General features: G+C 40.4%; 1 protein-coding gene across 1 annotated transcript in view; it reads right to left on the reverse strand.

The window, feature by feature from the left end:
• The window catches only part of rbl1 (retinoblastoma-like 1 (p107)), a 35,737-nt gene extending 17,690 nt beyond the window's left edge, over positions 1-18,047 (reverse strand). Inside the window, exons 1-12 of the mRNA XM_036571588.1 lie at positions 17,780-18,047; positions 13,569-13,702; positions 11,744-11,944; positions 11,506-11,570; positions 9,000-9,128; positions 6,202-6,347; positions 5,998-6,062; positions 5,696-5,882; positions 3,657-3,823; positions 2,256-2,368; positions 2,011-2,114; positions 927-1,064 (exon numbers count right to left, since the gene is read on the reverse strand). Of these exons, the coding sequence (XP_036427481.1) occupies positions 927-1,064; positions 2,011-2,114; positions 2,256-2,368; positions 3,657-3,823; positions 5,696-5,882; positions 5,998-6,062; positions 6,202-6,347; positions 9,000-9,128; positions 11,506-11,570; positions 11,744-11,944; positions 13,569-13,702; positions 17,780-17,941 (1,611 nt within the window). The 5' untranslated portion in view covers positions 17,942-18,047. The remainder of the gene's footprint in view (positions 1-926; positions 1,065-2,010; positions 2,115-2,255; positions 2,369-3,656; positions 3,824-5,695; positions 5,883-5,997; positions 6,063-6,201; positions 6,348-8,999; positions 9,129-11,505; positions 11,571-11,743; positions 11,945-13,568; positions 13,703-17,779) is intronic.
• Positions 18,048-20,241: the final 2,194 nt, after the last annotated feature.

The raw sequence follows: 20,241 nt of genomic DNA on the forward strand, positions 1-20,241 counted from the left end.
ACACCATTCGCCAAACTAAATGGGCTGTAAGATGCTTTACAGACTGGCTGGAACAAAACAACATTAATACTGATCTGGCAAAAACTGACAAAACTGAGCTGAACTTGATATTGCGGCAGTTTTATGGCTCAGTCTGTACTTCAAAAGGTGAGGCTTACAGCAGACTGAGCAGCGAGTGGGCGGAGCTCGTTACTCTGACGTAGCAACAAGCTGCTCGTTAAGGAACTATAATTTGGTGAAGGAACTGCGAACATTAAAACATATTAAACGCCGCGTTCACGGCCCAGTTTATTAATTTATTACTTCATTTATTTAACTGTTGTATTAAAGCAACAGAACACTCGAGGAGTGTGTTATCGCCAATAACATCACGGCTGTGATGATCTACGGCGACCAAATCACAGCCGTGATGTTATTTCGCGATAACACACTCCCTCTCGGGTTCTACTGCTTAAATAAAAATGATGAATCTTTCAGCCCCACACACACACACACACACACACACACACACACTCTACAAACACACACACACTCATACTCTACAAACACACACACACTCATACTCTACACACACACACACACACACACACACTCTACAAACACACACACACACACACAAACACACAAACACGGTTCAAATCTGTAACGCTGTATCACAAAAACCTAAAAAATATTTAAAAAATAAAACAAATTATCATTATAGTTTTTAATCTGTAGTGTTTCTCACACGCATTTGCTGTCATACAATTAGTAAACAGTGTCGTGTGGACGTTTGAGCCACTAGACTACAGCTGAACTTAAAAACAGATCTGCAGTTTGTGCCACATTCACTTATGCACTTCAGTAAGTCATACACTGACTAATCACATGAATCAGCCCACTGTCCAAACATTATGAGACACCACTGTGACCAAAGGACACCTGACCTTGTAGAAGTAGAAGGGCCTGAGCTGGAAGGTTTCTAAAATCCAAGGGAAGGTTCGCTGGGAGCTGTAAGCAAACAGTACCACCTCCAGACAGCAGGCCAAAAGAGAGCAGTGGAACACTTCCTGCTCCAACAGCCCCTGATGAGAAACAGAGAGAAAAATCCATAAATACATGCTTCGCTGCTGTTCAAACCTACATAATTCAAATATTTAGGCTCCCTCAAAAGGAATCATACAAGAACGGTTAAAATTACCCTGTGAAATATTTATTCCCAATGAGGTGTCTGTGAGATTTTTGTTTGTGAATCCTGTCTGGATCCTGTCTGGTGGTTAGTCTGGTCGCAAATTTACTGCGCAGCCTCTTGTAGTTTGAAGCTGAACCGTTTTGACTCTTGAACATGTAACAAAGATTTAAAACTGACCGAAGAAAAGGCCATTTCTGGATCCAGGGCGGATTAAAATCATTCTTTATAAAATCATTTTCTTGAAGTTGTATAAAATTAATAAAGTAAAAATAGCCATTTGATTTACTATCCAGAACCACCAGTGAACCAAAACGTGTCTTCCGAGTTTTATATGGAATGTTGATGTTAAAATAGTGGAAAATCTGAAAAATAAAAGTTTTCTTTTGGGACTATTTTACCTCAGTGTCCTGCATGCAGCTCTCCGCTTGATTTAGGTGAAAACCTTCTCAAAGCTATCGTAAAACAGTGTCTCAGTCATCAGGCAGTGAATTCATAACCACGTCATGTAGGAACTTTCTGTGAGGGAGCTTTTAGAGGTGGACGTCTGGTTCCTATCACCACCACTGTGAACAGTTCTGACTCGGGAAGTTTCTCTAGAGCAGAGCGTTTCACACCAAACCCCTCTGAACGACTCTGTTTACATCTCAACTGCACAATTATTCTAAAATAACCCTAACATTGCAAAAAGACAACAAAGGTGACCCATTCAGAGGTGGGTGATACAGTACAAACGGATATATTATTGACTAAAAGCACATTTATTTCCACTTTTTGCCCAAATCTTTATACACTGATACAATATGAGGACGACTTGTTGCAATAAAGTCAAGCAAACTTACAGTCATGTCTTTACCCTGAAGTCTCTTCATCTCCTGAGTCATGACGCTCTCCAGGATCTTATAGTACAGGATCTCAGCTAGCTTCAGACGGTTCTCAGCAAAATCTACACAAATTTTACATCAACCAAAAGAAAGAATGCAAGAATACATGCTTACATGCTTTTAAAAACAATTACATTTTTATGCATTTAAAGTACTTTGTCTGCACTCACTCCCCCACCCCTTTAAAACAAAAGGTATCTAACCCATATGAGCTCCCGGAAGGTCGTCGGTTTGTTTGGTGTAGCCCTGTTTAAAAGTCTCTCCTAAAGTCTTCACTCGATTCAAAATGGTCTCAGTTGGGTCACGAGAACAAGACCTGAGGAAATAAACACAAAAACAATAAATAAAGAATTCTTAATAATGAAATAAGGAACATGTTTATCCATTTAGGTAGGAAAGCTTATCTGGATCAAAAAACACAGAATTATAATGAATTTTCTAGTCAAGCCCTCAGCCTGTTAAACACACCTATGGGTTAAGCTGTAACATCTGCATTCGCTCTGCTTTTGGCTAAATTGTTCAGAAAGAACTGTGAATACAAAGACTTTTATTTAATATTCGGCATTCTGTGGTTCTGCGTCTAAATCCAGTTAAACGGCACTAATTCTGCTCTGACGATATTCACGATATGTTCAGAAAAGCATATTGTATTGTGACAAAGTTTATCGCAATGATGATATACACCGATCAGGCATAACATTCTGACCACCTCCTTGTTTCTACGCTCATTGTCCATTTTATCAGCTCCACTTACTATATAGGTGCACTTTGTAGTTCTACAGTTACAGACTGTAGTCCATCTGTTTCTCTGATACATTGTTAGCCCCCTTTTACCCTGTTCTTTAGTTTTCAGGACCCCCATGGACCCTCACAGAGCAGGTACGAGTGGATCAGACACAGCAGTGCTGCTGGAGTTTTTAAACACTGTGTCCACTCACTGTCCACTCTATTAGACACTCCTACCTTGTCAGTCCACCTTGTAGATGTAAAGTCAGAGACGATAGCTCATCTGCTGCTGCATAGTTTGTGTTGGTCATCCTCTAGTCCTTCATCAGTGGTCACAGGATGCTGCCCGCAGGACGCTGTTGGCTGGATATTTTAGGTTGGTGGACTATTCTCAGTCCAGCAGTGACACTGAGGTGTTTACAGACTCCAGCAGCACTGCTGTGTCTGATCCACTCAGACTAGCGCAACACACACTAACACACCACCACCATGTCAGTGTTACTGCAGTGTTGAGAATGATCCACCACCCCAATAGTACCTGCTCTGTGAGGGTCCATGGGGGTCCTGACCACTGAAGAACAGGGTAAAAGGGGGCTAACAAAGTATCAGAGAAACAGATGGACTACAGTCTGTAACTGTAGAACTACAAAGTGCACCTATATAGTAAGTGGAGCTGATAAAATGGACAATGAGCGCAGAAACAAGGAGGTGGTCATAATGCTTATGCCTGATCGGTGTAGGTTATATTGATATATAGTCATATTGCCCAGCCCTAGTTGCTTGTATGAGAAGCTGACCCATCTTGTTCAAACCCGTTTTTAATCAGCTTGGTTGGTGTTAGGTTGTGCTCTGCTCTCCCCTGTTACATGGACACTCACTTGAAGATCTGCAGCAGGGTGTCACTGGGGGCGTTGCGGAGGCCGGACACCATGCTCTGCAGTCGACTCACGCTCTGAGTTGCAGAGGAGACCGGTGTGATGAGCAGCTCTTTCTCCTTGAGGTACCTCCGACCTGTAAGCGGGGTGGAAGGAGCCAGGGAGCGTGTCTGCAAATTAAAGGAAAACATTATGGCAGGAATGACCACACAGTCCAGCTTTTAAACTGAAGTCATAAATGAATAACATTTTCTTGACTATAAATCATATTTAAATTTCAATGTTCATATTTACAGACCAGTCTGTAATGCTGGTAAAGCCGCTGTATGAGTGTAATTCCAAAGACCAACCACACAAAACACTACTGAATGCCACTTCTATCTATCAGGGCTTGACCAATATATCAGCTGACCGATAATATCAGCCAATAATGACAATCTACGGTATTTGTGATGTGCCGAAAGTTGTCAAGTTGTCAGTAAAACAGACTGAACTGGAGACTCCGAACAGAAAACAACATCTTGGCTAAAGTAAACACATGTAAAAAGTATTCAAACCTCATCTTTGGCATGAGAACAGCTTATTAGAACACATAAAACCTTTATGTAAAGAACTGATGATGAAAGCTAAGAAAAACAAGTCACAAATATCATAAAAGCGGTGAAGAACAGTGGGTAGCTCCGCCCCAGTGTTACAACATGTATATTATTTATTACTGCTGTTTATTTGAGATAAAGATGAGTGATAACTGAGAACTGAATCATATATGTCAATAAAGTGAATTCATTCAACAAACTACAGGAGTATAAAATTAAAACGTAAAACAGCCATAAAATTATACTGGCCAATATCACCAATTATCTGACTTTTCAGGCATCGGCTACGGCTACAAAATTACCATACTTGTCGAGACCGACTATCAACTTGGGGCGATTTTAATTTATTTAGTGTAATCTACACAGAACTCAAATCAACTCCAGTAATCTGAAGAAAACCTGTTTGAACGTAGTAACTCACATCACTACTGTTTGTACCAAAAGGGGGAAAAAGTTCAAGACTGTGAAAAATATCAAAATTCAATTTCAGATTCAGAAAAAAAGTAAATAAATAATAATGAAATGATCATTATACCACACCCCATCACTGTGCTGAGACACTGTAAACCGAGCTACTGACAGGACAGGCTCCCTGAGCACCAACTGGACGTTATGTATCTCTACTCTTTACTATGCACTGCCACTTTGTTTATACATCCATGCATATACACTATTAACGTATGTTATTGCTTACAGTGTTTAGTCACTCGGTGCATTCACTGGACGTGACATGCACCACTGCATTGTCACCTACATAATATTTATAAAAGTTATTAAACGTACCTACTTATTTTCATACACATTATATTTTATGGATTTTTTTAGTATATTTTATTATATATCTTTACTTCTTCTTCAATTTATGCACTTGTATAATAGTGTACGATAATACTTTTGCTTTTTTTGCTCTTTACTGAACTTTGTGCTGCTGTAATTGACGATTTTCCCCGCTGGGATTAATAAAGTGATCTATCTATCTATCTGTCTATCTATCATACAACGAACAGCCAGTACTTTAGTGTAGGTAACAGGTATTGGTAGAGATGCAAGAATATATCATAGATATATCAGCATTATCAGGATTTTGCCTATAAAAAAATATCAACATCTATTCTGAACTGGTTGATATCAGCCCAATATTTTTAACTGATATTTGATGATGTATTTATTAACCTCTAGAAGAGCAGAATGTTTAGGTGATGCTGGGTTACTACACTAAAATATCTGCATTTTTACTACAGAATAAATGTCAAAGTTTAAATAACTGTTATATTTATCTGCAATGCTAATCCAAGTGAATCTAATCTCAATTTCTACATTTTATAAATATTTATGTATTGGAATCAGAAGACGTGCATGAAAAATATCGGATAACGGCATCAGCCATCTGTGTATCTCTAGCTGACAAGATTGATTAGTTTAGCAAAGTGACACTGTTTCTGGTACCTTCTCAAAGTGCTGCTGCAGGTTGTTCTCCACCTGCATGCGGGCTGACAGTTGGCCAGATGGTGGCTCGATGGCAGCTTTGCGTGGGGTGCCAATCTCCTCGTCCGCATCGGCCCCCAAAAACACTCGCTCATCAAAGTCCCCCACGGTCAGGACGTACTCCTCATACTCACGATTTATGGCTTTACTGGATAAACACAGAGAAACATTCTGCTACACGCACATATATTTGAAACACAGCATCCAAAGTGCAATAAAAACAAAAACAAGCATAAATAAAAGAAAAAAAATCTCTTGCTTACTTATTATCTTGGAAGTTGGGGGTGTCCAGTAACTCAGTGAGGGTCTCTTCATCTCCTTTCAGAATCTGATATAAAGACATGATAATGTATCAGCAGCTCTGCTTCTATATTTATCTCTTCAGCAAACAGTGGCTCAATGCTAAGCGTAGTTCGACTATAGGACAGTCCGTGAGCCCGAAAACAGTGAAAACAGTGTCTGCTTACTCTTTTCTCAAACAGCCGTCGGATGTAGGGTTTGAAGTAATGCTCCTTTATTCCTTTCGCCTCTACGACTAGACCATCATGCAGCTCACACAGCTTCTCAATCACACAAGGAGGCTCTTCTGAGCTTCCAGAATCCTTTGGCAAACCTGGAGAAGAGAAGAGAGGGATGCGTTTTTCTTGCTCATACTGTGGCTTGAGTAGAAAAGAAGAGACAGAAAGTGGAGTGATGGTAGCATAGCGATTAAGAGCAGGGGTGTCAGACTCAACCACTAAAAGGGCCATATTAAAAATGTCATCAAATCCATGAGCCAGAGAAAAACAAAAAAAGTTTTCCTTTCATTTTTACTTAACTGGCCATTGTTTATCCACAATATGCAAAAACTTCAACAGTAAAATACAGACACTTGTAATAGACCATGAATTATTACATGAATACTTGAAATAGTCAAAGTTTAAATGTCCCCAAGTGTTCAATCTTTTAAACCTACTTATTTGCTTGAACTAGACCCCTGACATCCTTTCTTTGCTGCAAGTTCATTAAGATTTGGGCTCAATTTCTGAGCTGCTGAAGTTAAATGTTTATGTTGGTTAAACTGCAGCTGAAATGCATTTTGGTGATATGACTGGTGTGGAATTGCGCAGAATTGTGTAGAATTGAGGTGTAACTGCTGTCCAATAGATTGCTGCCGGGGTAGAAGAGTCGGGGCAGCACACTGTGAAACAGGCCAATATGAATATGTGACGATGCTTCGCCGAACCCCGTTAGGAGACACGAAGTCACCGGGTAGTTTGTAACTGAATGGGTGGTGGAATGCAGTTGCAGGCTGAAGATGTGATGACTCTGGATGATTCTTTGCAATGAGTGAGATTTATTTACACGGTGAAACACACAAAAGAAAAACTGTACAAACACAAAGTAAAAAGAGGTAAAATGTTGACCCGACTCGATCAGTACAGGTGAGTATAAATAGTCTCAGGCCGCAGGGCCACAGGACTATACTCTTTTTAGCTCAGCTCTTACTCCCTTTTCCTCAGTCTCCTCGCAATCTGAGGTGAGTATCCTCGAGCTAGCCCCCTACTAAACCCTTCCCCTGCCTCTTATAGGGTTAGCCCCACCCCTGCATCACCTGAGCTGAACCATTCCACTCTGCAGGGGTGTTGCTGTCCTATAAGAGTGGATTAAGAACAAGGATGAATAAAATCATAATTGCATATCACAAGGACTTAATGCGTGAAATGACCGGTGGGACATTTCATACAGTGCGCACATTGACTAGCCTGTCTCACTCTGTCTTCTGTGCCCTAGGTAGAGACATCACCCCTCTCATGAGCTAGCCGTGGGCCCTCCGGCACGCTCATGAGTGAGCTCCGTCTGCTCTGCCTCCCTTTTGCTGCTGGTGTTAGGAAACAGACAACAGGTGAGTATTACAGGTAGGTGTTCAGGTAAGTATCACACACACAGTCCTCTGGTGATGGGCAACACGTTTGCCTCATCACAGAATAGAAAATTAAAATACTTTTGCGGGCCGGATAGGATTGCATAGCGGGCCTTATTCTGTTTCACACGTGGGGATTAGAGTGTGAGCCTCCAAGATGAAGAGGCTTGAATCTCAGGAAGCCTCAGAGCATATAAAGGCAATATATCTTCTATATCAGTTTACCATGATACCAACATACCAAGAGTGATATTGTTTACCAATAAACTTGGTAGCAAGCCTTCTACCCTTGACATAATGCCTATAAAATAGAAGTGTTCCTGTTGCCAGGTGGCTCCTTTTTAGCTTTAAATGATATTTTGCCCTTTACTGATTGTATCCAAGATCTGACAGTTAAATGCAGTGTGTTAGTTACAGTACACAGGGTTTCTTTTGGTGTAATTTTAAGGGGCGAAAACAGACTCAGATTTTATATACTTTGGTGCTGAGCCACGAAGTGTCAGACCACGTAAAGTTACAGAGTGGGTCACCGAGAATAATCACACTTCTCTATCTGTCAGTCTGATGGACGAGTCTGGGTTTGGAGAACGTTACCTGCCTGACTGCACTGTGCCAGCTGTAGTTTGGTGGAGGAGGGATGATGATATGGGGCTGTTTTTCAGGGGTTGGTCTAGAACCCTTAGTTCCAGTGAAGGGGAATCTTAATGCTTCAGCACCAAGACATTTTGGACAGTTGTACACTTCCAACTTTGTGTGAACAGTTTGGGGAAGAACCTTTCCTGTTCCAGCATGACTGAGCCCCAGTGCACAAAGCAGCTCCATAAAGGCCTGACTGGGTGAGTTTGGTGTGGAAGAACTTGACTGACCCTCACAGAGCCCTGACCTCAACCCCATCCAACACCTTTGGGATCAACTAGAATGGAGATTGTGAGTCAGACCCTCTCGTCCAACATCAGTGTCTGACCTCACAAATGCTCTTCTGGATGAAGGAGCAAAAATTCCCACAGACTCTCCAACATCTTGTAGAAGCTTCCCAGAAGAGTGGAAGCTGTTAGAGCTGCAAAGGGGGACCAACTCCATATTAACACCCATGGATTTAGAATGGGATTCATAAAAGCTCCTGTAGGTGTAACCTGCAGGTGTCCCAATACTTTGTCCATATACTGTATATATGTATACCTGTGCTATTATAGATACCTAACAGTAACACTAAAACAAAACTCACTGTGAAAAAATGTGTTCGGTCCCTTCTGTGTTCGGTTGTCTTTCAGGAAAGGAGGTACTTGTGTGTAAGATGCATGTCAGGTTTTTTGTCTGTAGCTTGAAACTGGTGAAATTTAATCATATGTCTGTAAGCATTACCTCTGAAGTGTGGATTGATGAGGTCCTTCTTGTTGCTGCAGAGTAGAGCGTTACCAAAGACCAGGTCCAGACAGCAGAGGAGGAGATGGTAGGAGTTCACCAGATCATCGCCAATCATACGGAAATTACCTGCATTAGACCATTAAAACAGCACCGCTTCAATGCACAGGACCTGGATTTTCAGGAAATTAGAACTGAGCACTGAATCAATGTCTGAATCATCACTACATCATGAACTACATACAGTGAATATGAACCATCATTTAACAGGCATCCACACCCTGTGGTACTTTTTGTATGTGGTCATAGCGCCCAAAGGGAGGTGCTAGGGAAGCCAGGACAATAGGAGTTCCAGTTTAATAGCCAAGCCTTTTATTAGTTCTCTGAAAACCACCAAATAAGTGCACTATTTACAAGTGACGAAAGTAAAATATAAAAGAACAAACAAAACTGAAATATGTTTACAAAATAAACGAGGCTCAATGCAGACTTTATACCAGTTATTTATCCCCACAACTTAGGGCTTGCCAACAATAACTTCTGGCTTTAGTCCACAGATTCTGTCCTCTCACAGCAGACGCTGTTTGTCTGCAGGACACTTATGGAAGACTTGTTCCGCTCAGTCCACCTCTTTGAGTTAAGCTCTACCGCCTTTATGGCTTCCTCTTCCCGCCAAACGTGATCCGACTGTACTACCCAGAGGTGACAACCTCTTTGCTCTTTTACAAATCAAACCGCTTCCCCAGGCGGACAATGGGTGATTTCTACCCCTCCCACATTTGAATGTCTTCCCCCCCGGAAGCCTAAAAGTAAGTATACATTTTCTTTATTGCCCTCTTTTGTTTTCCTCCTTTGGTTTCTTTTTGTACCAAGTCAGATGTTTGAGTTTTATTATTTACCATGTTTTAAAAGTGAAAGTTTATGCTGCCTGCTCCGGTATGTACACTCTCTTCACAGAGGCATTTAAATTAATAATCGCGCACTTATACATCGTCCTCTTAAAGTCCACTGTCGGTTCTCTTTTCCAGTGAGGAGGTGTGGCCTTGTAGTCCTTGTCTGGTGATGGTGACTCGGTCGTAGTCATCATCACAGCCACCCTTTCTAATTAGCGGACAAAGCTACTTTAAGGTGTACCCGTTGCTCACACCTGTGTTGAAAAGTGCCAAAACCGTCATATTATCTGCCCAGACAAGCTACAGAAGTAGAAAAGGGCATGTTGGAACAGCCACACACAAATCTGAGCTCACCACGCCCAACACCAAGCCTGGGCTAGAGGGGTATAAAGCCTGTCAGAGTAAATAATGTTATTTATGCTGATCCTAATAGTACTGGAAATGTGCTAGTGTGTTCTATAGGTTCATTTATCCCACATAGTAGCTAATAAATAAGGCCAAAAACTGTCTAAGGGCCAACTTGCTTAAAATCTCCACAGAAAAGCACTGACCAATAGAATGGGACGCTCTGGAGCAGCTACACATGATCCTAAAGTCACCATGCCCAATGCCAAGCGTGGGCTAGAGGGGTATAAAGCCCCCCCAGCATTGGGCTGTGGAGCAGTGGAACTGCGTTCTCTGGAGTGATGGAGCTCCATCCAATACCTTTGGGATGATTATTGATCCAGAACTGACCATCCAACATCAGTACCTGACCTCACTAATGCTCAATCATATTCTCACAGCAATGTTCCAACATTTAGTCCAGAAGAGTAGAGTCTGTTACTGCAGCAAAAGGGGACAAACTCAGTACTAACACTAGTGATGTACACTACTCAAGTACTCGGTTTGAGGGGTCAGCATTTGAATACTGAAATCACAATTCAGGTATTTTTAGACAGAAAGACCTAAAATCAATAGTTCTGTTCGTGTTAGTGAGTAAGCACATTATGGTATATTTTGCGTAAGTGAGTATGTTGTTTAGGATGTGACTGAGAAGGCAAATACGGCATGACCGCACCACTAACTAAGCTAACCACTCTAGCTGACCTAAGCTAAGTCCAGAAACAACGAAGACATTTTATCTGAAGAAAGAAAATTGACGTCTTCATCAGCATCCAACGTGAAACTGGTCAGCTCTGTTGGCTCATTAGCTCATCTGAAATGGTAGCCGCTGTTGCTCATCCAACAAGAAAACCTACCATTTCTTTCTCTACTTTTGAATAAAAAGCATGTTTTCAAGTGTATTTCTTCACATACTGCTATATTTTTGTGGAACACCATTGCCACCACCTAAAGAGGCAAAGCTCCAGCCCTGCAGTCCTTTAGCCAAAGTGTTTTATTTTTCTTCCTTTCCTTAGTTAACCAGACGTCTGTGAAATCCTACAGATACCTGAATATCAAAATTAGTCAGAACGCACATTGCCTAATACCACTGATTTCAGAAGAACCACTAGATAAACCAGTGTCTACAAACTTTTGGACATAGTGTATAACTATTTGTGCCATAATCAACATTGGAGAAATGAACTGACAGTCAACAACATAAGCAGGTAAAGGAAAAGGTGACTTACCTTTGGTATACACGAAGAGCGTCCAACAGAACTTGAAGACATCGCTGATGTGGCATGGAAGGCGCCTAGAAGAAAGCAATATAATTACTAAAAAGTATATTTGTTCAAACTGCAAAGTAGCTGTGGTACAACAGAGTGAACAGATAAGAAAACAAAACCAGAAAATTAAATAAGAACAGACAGAAAATCTAACACAGACTGAGGAGATGGACGAGTGAGTGTATGAGACAACGTTCACCTGTGCTTCCTCCCTCTTGGCAGACGAGGAGGTTCACCCTGAGGATTTTGAAACATGTCCAAAAATATTGGTTCAAATTTACGGAAAATCACAGTCGATACTTCGAAGTTCCTCTCTAGGCGGCTTATGCGGTTCCGGAAATCCTGGGAGAGGTTTGACATGTCTGCCCATTTCTTCATCTTGCTGAAGAACTGGATCAGGCTGAAAACAGAACAAACACACGGAGCGTTAAGGACACACCATTCACCAGCCTCTTTGTTATGAACGCAGTAAATGAACAATGAGTTGAAGTCAAAACTTCTGGTAAAACAATGGTTGTGTTTATATGCACTCAATAATCTGATCACAATCTGATTTCTAAGGTTACCTGATTATTCAAATGGTCGTGTAAACATCTTACTGCGATTTCTTAGTAAGTAAGAAGGTCTAGAAATCTGATTAAGAGATCCGATAAAGAAGCTAGATTTCCGCTCAGTAATCAGATTTCTCAGTGCATGTAAACTCTTACTCTGATTTCTTTCGGATTTCTCAGTGTGAGCATGTGCAAAAACCAAATACATGCTTGATGAAATGAAGGATTTAAATATTCTTCGTCTTCTAGATGACGCATGTTCATATTTTCAACTAAAGTGACTTTTTTTAAAAAAAGAGCAGCGACATGAAGTTACGTTACGTTTACATCACGTCTTATTCTGTGAGATTACTGGCCGGTTGTGAAGCAGAAATCTGATTGCTGTCTGACTCAGCGTCTGTGTTTACATGCAAAGATTTTTGCCAATCCGACTGAATACATTCCGATTACAGATTCAGACTGAGGTGTGTATTCTCACTCTATTCAACAATCTGATGAAAATCTCCGTTTACATGCTCACTACAAGTAATCAGATCCAAAACGACGCGCATGCGTAGAGAACCGCTTAGTGTAGATGTTACCATGACAACCAGCATCACGTAAGTCCAGTCAGAGTGAGATGAGCAGCAGTGAGCAGTGCTTGTGTTTTTAATTGCTTTAAAATGATGTCCTTCACATGTCCTTATTAAAGAAGACCGAGAGGAAGACGTCGTGTTCTGAGACACATAAGCTGGACGTCCGTCCCACCGCCGTCTTTTAAAGATCAGAGCATAAACTTCGTCTCCTCTGCAGACCAGTTTCTGCTCCGCCATGTTGAACGGTATAAACTTTCACTATGACGCGACGAACATGATCAGAACGGACTTAAACTTTCCGACTGGGAATGTAATCAGATACAGACGTTTACACGGATATTATTCTTCTATTTAACAGATTATTTACAGGTTTTCCCACCTCGATCAGTCGGATAGAAACTGTATTCTGGATGGCCTCAATCAGACCAGACTACTCTAATTGAGATGTTTACATGGACGTATTGTATTCCGATCGAGCTATCAGTTGGATTATTAGGATGCACGTAAACGTGGCTATTTAGACCTGGAGTTTCCCCATTATCTGATTACTCAAGTGCATATCAACGCGTTGATCAGACAAAATCTGATTTTCCACAATTATCGGAGTCCATGTAAACACACTCAATGTCTCAGTCATCAGGCAGTGAATTCATAACCATTTCATGTGGTAACTTTCTGAGGGAGAGCTTTTAATGGTGGTTGTCTGGTTCCTATCACCACCACTATGACCAAGTCTGACATTAGAGTAAACCATTTCATACCAAACCACTCTGAATGACTTTCTTTCCATTTTAACTATTTAATTATGCAGACGTTTTGAAAGACCAGTGGAATTCCGCTTTAAAGCAAGTGGTTAAAAGCGCAAAATAATAACCTACAGATCTACAGATCTCTTTACCTGAGTTTGGAGGAGCGGAGGATCCTGGTGAGGGAGACGCAGTTGCCTTCCACCAGACCTCTCCCAACAGTGGGAGTGGAGCCTTTTCGGCAGGCAGCGTACAGAGAGCAGGCCAGCCAGTGGACCACCTCACCCTGAGAGAGAGACAGAGAGAAACAGAATACTCAGCAAATTCTAGATCATACATGATAATATGATCAATAATAGTAGTAGTAATAAAACCTTTATTAATAGCCCTCTTTTACCCTGTTCTTCAGTGGTCAGGACCCCCATGGACCCTCACAGAGCAGGTACTATTTGGGTGGTGGATCATTCTCAGCACTGCAGTAACACTGATGTGGTGGTGGTGTGTTAGTGTGTGTTGCGCTGGTCTGAGTGGATCAGACACAGCAGTGCTGCTGGAGTTTTTAAACACCTCAGTGTCGCTGCTGGACTGAGAATAGTCCACCAACCAAAAATGTCCAGCCAACAGCGTCCTGTGGGCAGCGTCCTGTGACCACTGATGAAGGACTAGAGGATGACCAACACAAACTGTGCAGCAGCAGATGAGCTATCGTCTCTGACTTTACATCTACAAGGTGGACTGACAAGGTAGGAGTGTCTAATAGAGTGGACAGTAAATGGACACAGTGTTTAAAAACTCCAGCAGCACTGCTGTTTCTGATCCACTCAGACCAGCGCAACACACACTAACACACCACCACCACGTCAGTGTTACTGCAGTGCTGAGAATGACCCACCACCCAAATAGTACCTGCTCTGTGAGGGTCCATGGGGGTCCTGACCACTGAAGAACAGGGTAAAAGGGGGCTAACAAAGTATCAGAGAAACAGATGGACTACAGTCTGTAACTGTAGAACTACAAAGTGCACCTATATAGTAAGTGGAGCTGATAAAATGGACAATGAGCGTAGAAACAAGGAGGTGGTCAGAATGTTATGCCTGATCAGTGTATATATATATAAATGAAATGACTAAATAAAAGTACACTGCAAACAGCAGTGACCTGTTTTAGAGCTTAAGCAGTTTGTTTTCCAGGAAAATGAGCATTTCTGCTCTCTGTGCAGTCAGACGGTTCCTCTTTTAATCCACATCGTATGACGCTGCTCTAAATAACCTTTCACTTTCTGCGCTGCTGCAGGGGCACAGAGATGTCTTAAGGCAGTGGCAGCAAGAGTAGGAAACGGAAGAACAGGGAAAAGTTCCTACACGGGGCTTTTATTCTGACGCACCGCTTCATAGATAATTATCTTAAACAAACGAGTTTGCCTGTCACATGATCATTCATCAGAACGATTTAGGGAAAATACTGCATTTTTTCTGACGAATATTTCGACTGCAATTTAAATTATGATTATTGTCTACAAGGTTCAGGCCTGTTTTTTTGGCCAAGAAGTTCAGAATATGCAGTTTTTCTGGCTTTAGGCCTGAACCCTGAATGTTGTGGGCCAGACTGCCAGTAAATCATGGCTGCGATGTCCCAACACATGGAGGTTTGGCTGCCTCTGATTGGTCTTACTTATCTACAGACAGCTCACAAGCTCTGTATTATTAGGTTAAATTTCCCCACTTAATACTTGAGACGACACTTTTGATAACGCAGACTTTAATTTTAACTGCAGCTCTTGCAATTTAAAAACTGCACTCTTAAATTGTTATTTCAATATAAAAACAATTAATCTTTCAGCCCTAATTATTACATGTATGAGCTCTGTTCTGTTAATAAAAACAGAAAATGATGATATTGATGATAATGTTTGATATTTATCACGTTTTGGAATAAAGTGCTTCAAGTGAAGCGTGACGGTACTGAACGTGTATCGGACACATCTAGTCGATATCAGATTTAATATGGTTAAACATGGTCAGAATTGGTGCCGATCTGATCCACGGCTTTGGGTCGGCTCATCACTGGTTCCTATTGGCCAAAGTCAGATTGTAAATGCATTGTTTGTTCTTTAAGAGAGAAAGAAATAATTGGCTACTTAGCACAATCAGTCATGCAAAATCGTGTTATGACATTTTGGTACTGGTGTGTCATGTTATTTCAGGCATAAAACTGCAACGCATTTCAGTAAAAATCAAAATAATAAATAGCCCAACTGCAGTTTTGCGGTAAAAAAAATCAGGTAATTTCAGTCGTGCACCCTTATGTAGAAAAAATATAGTATAATCTCCAACGCAAGCTGTCTGTTCAGTTAACTTTTCCCCTAAATACAGCATCGCTGCTGTACAAGAACCTTATATCTCCGTTTCTGGTGTATTTTTACTTTTTTTGAATAATTCGGAAAGTCCAGTTACCCTTTACCTCAACATTTATTGATGATTGGACCAATAAAAATTCTCCAAAATGACTGGGGGAAAATGATTACATTAACTTCCATTATGGAGAATGTTTACTGTTTTAAACGTACTACATTGGAGGTTTTATTCTGACAGCAACAACGCCTCGCTGAGGAGGCTCCCCCTGAAATTAATTCATATTGAAGCTGCCTAAAACGATTTTCTCAAAAGTTCTGGATAATCCAATCACTGCGACGTAAACACTGATTCAGAGTGGTTTGGTGTGAAATGGTTCAGATGTCTTTACAGTGGTGGTGATAGGAACCAGGGGTCGCCATGACTACAACACAGATATAGACATTTTATTTACTATCCAGAACCACCAGTGAACCTACACGAGTCTTCTGAGTTTATATGGAATGTTGAGGAAAATCTGAAATAATCAGTTTTCTTTGGGGACTATTTCGCCTCACAGCACCCTGCATGTATCCCTCCACCATGAATGGATTTAAAAAATACATTTTAGGCCAAAATCTTCTCAAAACTATCATAAGAGAGTGTCTCAGACATCACCAAACCACTCTGAATGAGTTTGTTTACAATTTAATGATTAAATTATTCTGAAATGTTTAGAAATCAATGGAATTGACTTCAATGTCCACTAGACTGTACACACGATGTCAGCCTAATTGAAGATAAAGTTAAATCAATCATTTTTCTGGACCCTGTGTGGTTCAGATGTTTGGTAACAGTCACATGGACATTAGACACGAAATCAACTGGAATTAAAACACTAAACGTGAATTATTACAGGTTTGGGATACACAGACAGCACATACGTCCACGACCGGAAGGAGCGGACTGGACATTTAACTCCAGTAAAGCATGAAACTTATTATTATTACTTCTATCAGCAACTAGAGTTTTGCAGACATTATTAAAGGGGAACTTCATTGATTTTTCAAAATGTGTGCATAATTAAATGGTTGAGATGTAAACAAAGTCCTTAAGCAGAGTCGATCAGAGTGGTTTGGTGTGAAACACTCTGTTCTAGATAAACTTACCAAGTCAGAACTGTTCACAGTGGTGGGGACAGGAACCAGACATCCACCTCTAAAAGCTCCCTCACACGTTTGAAAAGAGTTTCTCCTAAAATGCATTTTATTTTACATTCATGATGGAGGGACAGATGCAAAGCTTTGAGGGGCAAAACAGGCTTCAAAGAAAACGTATTTTTTCAGGTTTTCCCATCATCAACATTCCATATAAACTCAGAAGACTGTAGGTTCACTGGTGGTTCTGGATAGTAAATAAAATGTCTATATTTGTGTTGTAGTCACGGCGACCCCTGGTTCTTATAACCACCACTGTAAAGACATCTGAACCATTTCACACCAAACCACTCTGAATCTCTTTGTTTACATCTCAAACACTTCAGCCTCGAAATGTTGAAAAATCAGTGGAACTCCACTTTAACTGAAAAACCCTGCTTTGTTAGCTGGTTAGCTACTTTAGCTAGACAGCTAATACCAAAACAAATGAATACTGTTAACATTTCAGGTTAATTAACCTTTTTCAAGATCTAGATTGAGCCTAATACGGTTTTAACGGCAAAGCAAAGTTGGTATTGCTATTTAGTCCAAGATGATACCAAATTCACGTTTAAAAAGCAGCCCGAACGAAACTGAAGTAAGCGTCTTATTCGAATTCTCCGTTCCACCTTAAATGGTGCAGCAGTTCCATTCTAGCGCACCATTTAAGGTGGAACGGGGAGTTAGGATGAGAAGCGTACTTTAGCCTCGTCTACAGTCTTGGCTGCGTAGTCAGTGAAACTACAACCTGGATAACTAGTTCTAGGATTAATCTGGAGGTGTAATATTAGTAATATTAGTAATATTTGTAAAGATATCGATCTGAGAGCCGCGGACCTCCAGAGTGTATGTGTTCCAGATGGTGGTGAAGTTCTGCAGCGCTTCCGTCGCCGTCTCCTCGTCCATGTTTAGCTCCTGACAGAGCGCGTCGAGGCTTCTCCGAATCGAGCCACCGTCGTCCGATTTTCCAGACTCGGAGTCTGTTTCGTCTCCTCTCATCTCGCTGCTGTGGGGAAAAACAAAACCTCTAAAAATGTCTTTATAAACAAAGAAGCGGCGGCGGCGGCGACCTCCGGCTGCTAGCCCACAGTGCTCGCGGACCCGAATGGCGCGAAATCTGCCCGCTCCCAGCCAATGGGAGCACGGCATCGACCTGCTTACGTCACGTATAGTAACAACAACAAAACATGGCGGTGTGTAGGACAGGACGATATTCAGACAATTCGTAATCGCGATATTTTCCAAATTATATAACGGCGTTATATGGTGATTAAAGGGGAACGCCACCGATTTTTCAAAAAAATCGATGTAATTTAATGGTTGAGATGTAAACAATGTCATTCAGAGTGGTTTTGGTGTGAAATGGTTCAGATGTCTTTACAGTGTTGGTAAAAGGAACCAGGGGTCGCCATGACTACAACACAAATATAGACATTTTATTTACTATCCAAAACCACCAGTGAACCTATACAAGTCTTCTGAGTTTATATGGAATGTTGATGATGGAAAATAGTGGAAAATCTGAAATAATAAGTTTACTTTGGGGACTATTTTGCCCAACAACACCCTGTATGTATCCCTCCACCATGAATGGATTTAAAAAACACATTTTAGGACAAACCCTTCTAAAAACTATCATAGGACAGTGTCTCAGACATCACCAAACCACTCTGAATGAGTTTTATATGGAATATTTATGACAGTAAGTTTTCCTTGGGACTGTTTTGCCTCACAACACTCTGCGTGTATCCCTCCACCATGAATGGATTAAAGTCACAAAACAATCATAAAACAGTGTCTCAGAGAGCAGGCAGCAGATATCTAACTATTTCATGTAGTAACTTTCTGTGAGGGAGCTTTTAGAGGTGGACGTCTGGTTCCTATCCCCACCACTGTGAACAGTTCTGACTCAGTATGTTTTTCTAGAACGGAACGTTTCACACCAAACCACTCTGAATGACTCTGTTTACATCTTAACCAGTTAATTATGCAGACATTTTGAAAAATCGATGGACTTCCCCTTTAATAATGTCTGCAAAACTCTTTACTGGAGTTAAGTGTCCAGTCCTCCTCTTCTGGTCGTGGACGTATGTGCTGTCTGTATGCCCCAATCCTGTAGTAACTCATGTTTAATGTTTTAATTCCAGTTGATTTCATAGCTAATGTGCTTGTGACTCTTACCAAACATCTGAAACACACATGGTCCAGAAAATTGATTGATATAACTTTATCTTCCTTTAGACCAGGGGTGTCAAACTCAACCACTAAAAGGGCCTTACCAGTCCTCAACATACTGTACATACTGTACTGTACACTGTGGACACTGTATATGTTCAAAATTCTGTATATTTGTAAGATATTTTGCACTGTATTTTTTGTATTTACATAACTGTACATATATATGTATATATATATATATATATATATATATATATATATATGTGTGTGTGTGTGTGTGTGTGTGTGTATGTACACTGACCCTAAATTTAGAATTTATATTGTTAATTTATTTATTATCATATTCATTATCTTTACAAATATTCATATTCTTGTTATATTTATTGTACATTTTTCCTGTTGCACTGTTATTTTTTCACATAATGCTACTGTTTGCACTTGTGGTAGATACTAACTGCGTTTCATTGCTTTGTACTTGTACTCAGCAATGACAATAAAGTTAAATCTGTATCTATCTATCTATCTGAGGTCCCCCTCACAGGCCCTGAGGTAGAATCTGCAGGTTACAGTAAATTACATTCAAATATAGATATAAAACCTGTAATGAAAATTGTTTACACTACAAAGTAAACGCAAACAGCAGGGGGCGCCCTGACCACCTACACCATCTGCTGGTTGCCTTTATTTCACCATATGGAATCTTGAAAACAATAAAAAAAAACACTTGAAAATGAAACTTTTGTTATTTTACAGCCATACAACAACAGTAATTATGAACTAATAGAGAAAATAAATGAAGTGTATTTATCAAATACAATAAAATTGTATAAAAATGGCCCCTTTTTTGCTTAATGTACTTCAGTGTTTGAATTACATGTTGTAATGAATCAATGTATTTGAAAAGTATCTCATATATAATTAAATACATGCCCAAAGGCTTAATAACTAATATTACCTAACGCATTTGTGAACATGAACAATACATGAAGTACAACATTAATAATAGTTAATAATAAGTAAACAAGTAACAACTTCATCAGTTAATGTTGTCAATTTAAGATTAAATGAACAGTTATACTGATTAACTAATGTTAAGCAAGCATTAGTTAATGTTGTTTTCA

This window comes from Colossoma macropomum, unplaced genomic scaffold (genome assembly GCF_904425465.1).
Source record: "Colossoma macropomum unplaced genomic scaffold, Colossoma_macropomum, whole genome shotgun sequence".
NCBI classification, from domain to species: Eukaryota; Metazoa; Chordata; class Actinopteri; order Characiformes; family Serrasalmidae; genus Colossoma; species Colossoma macropomum.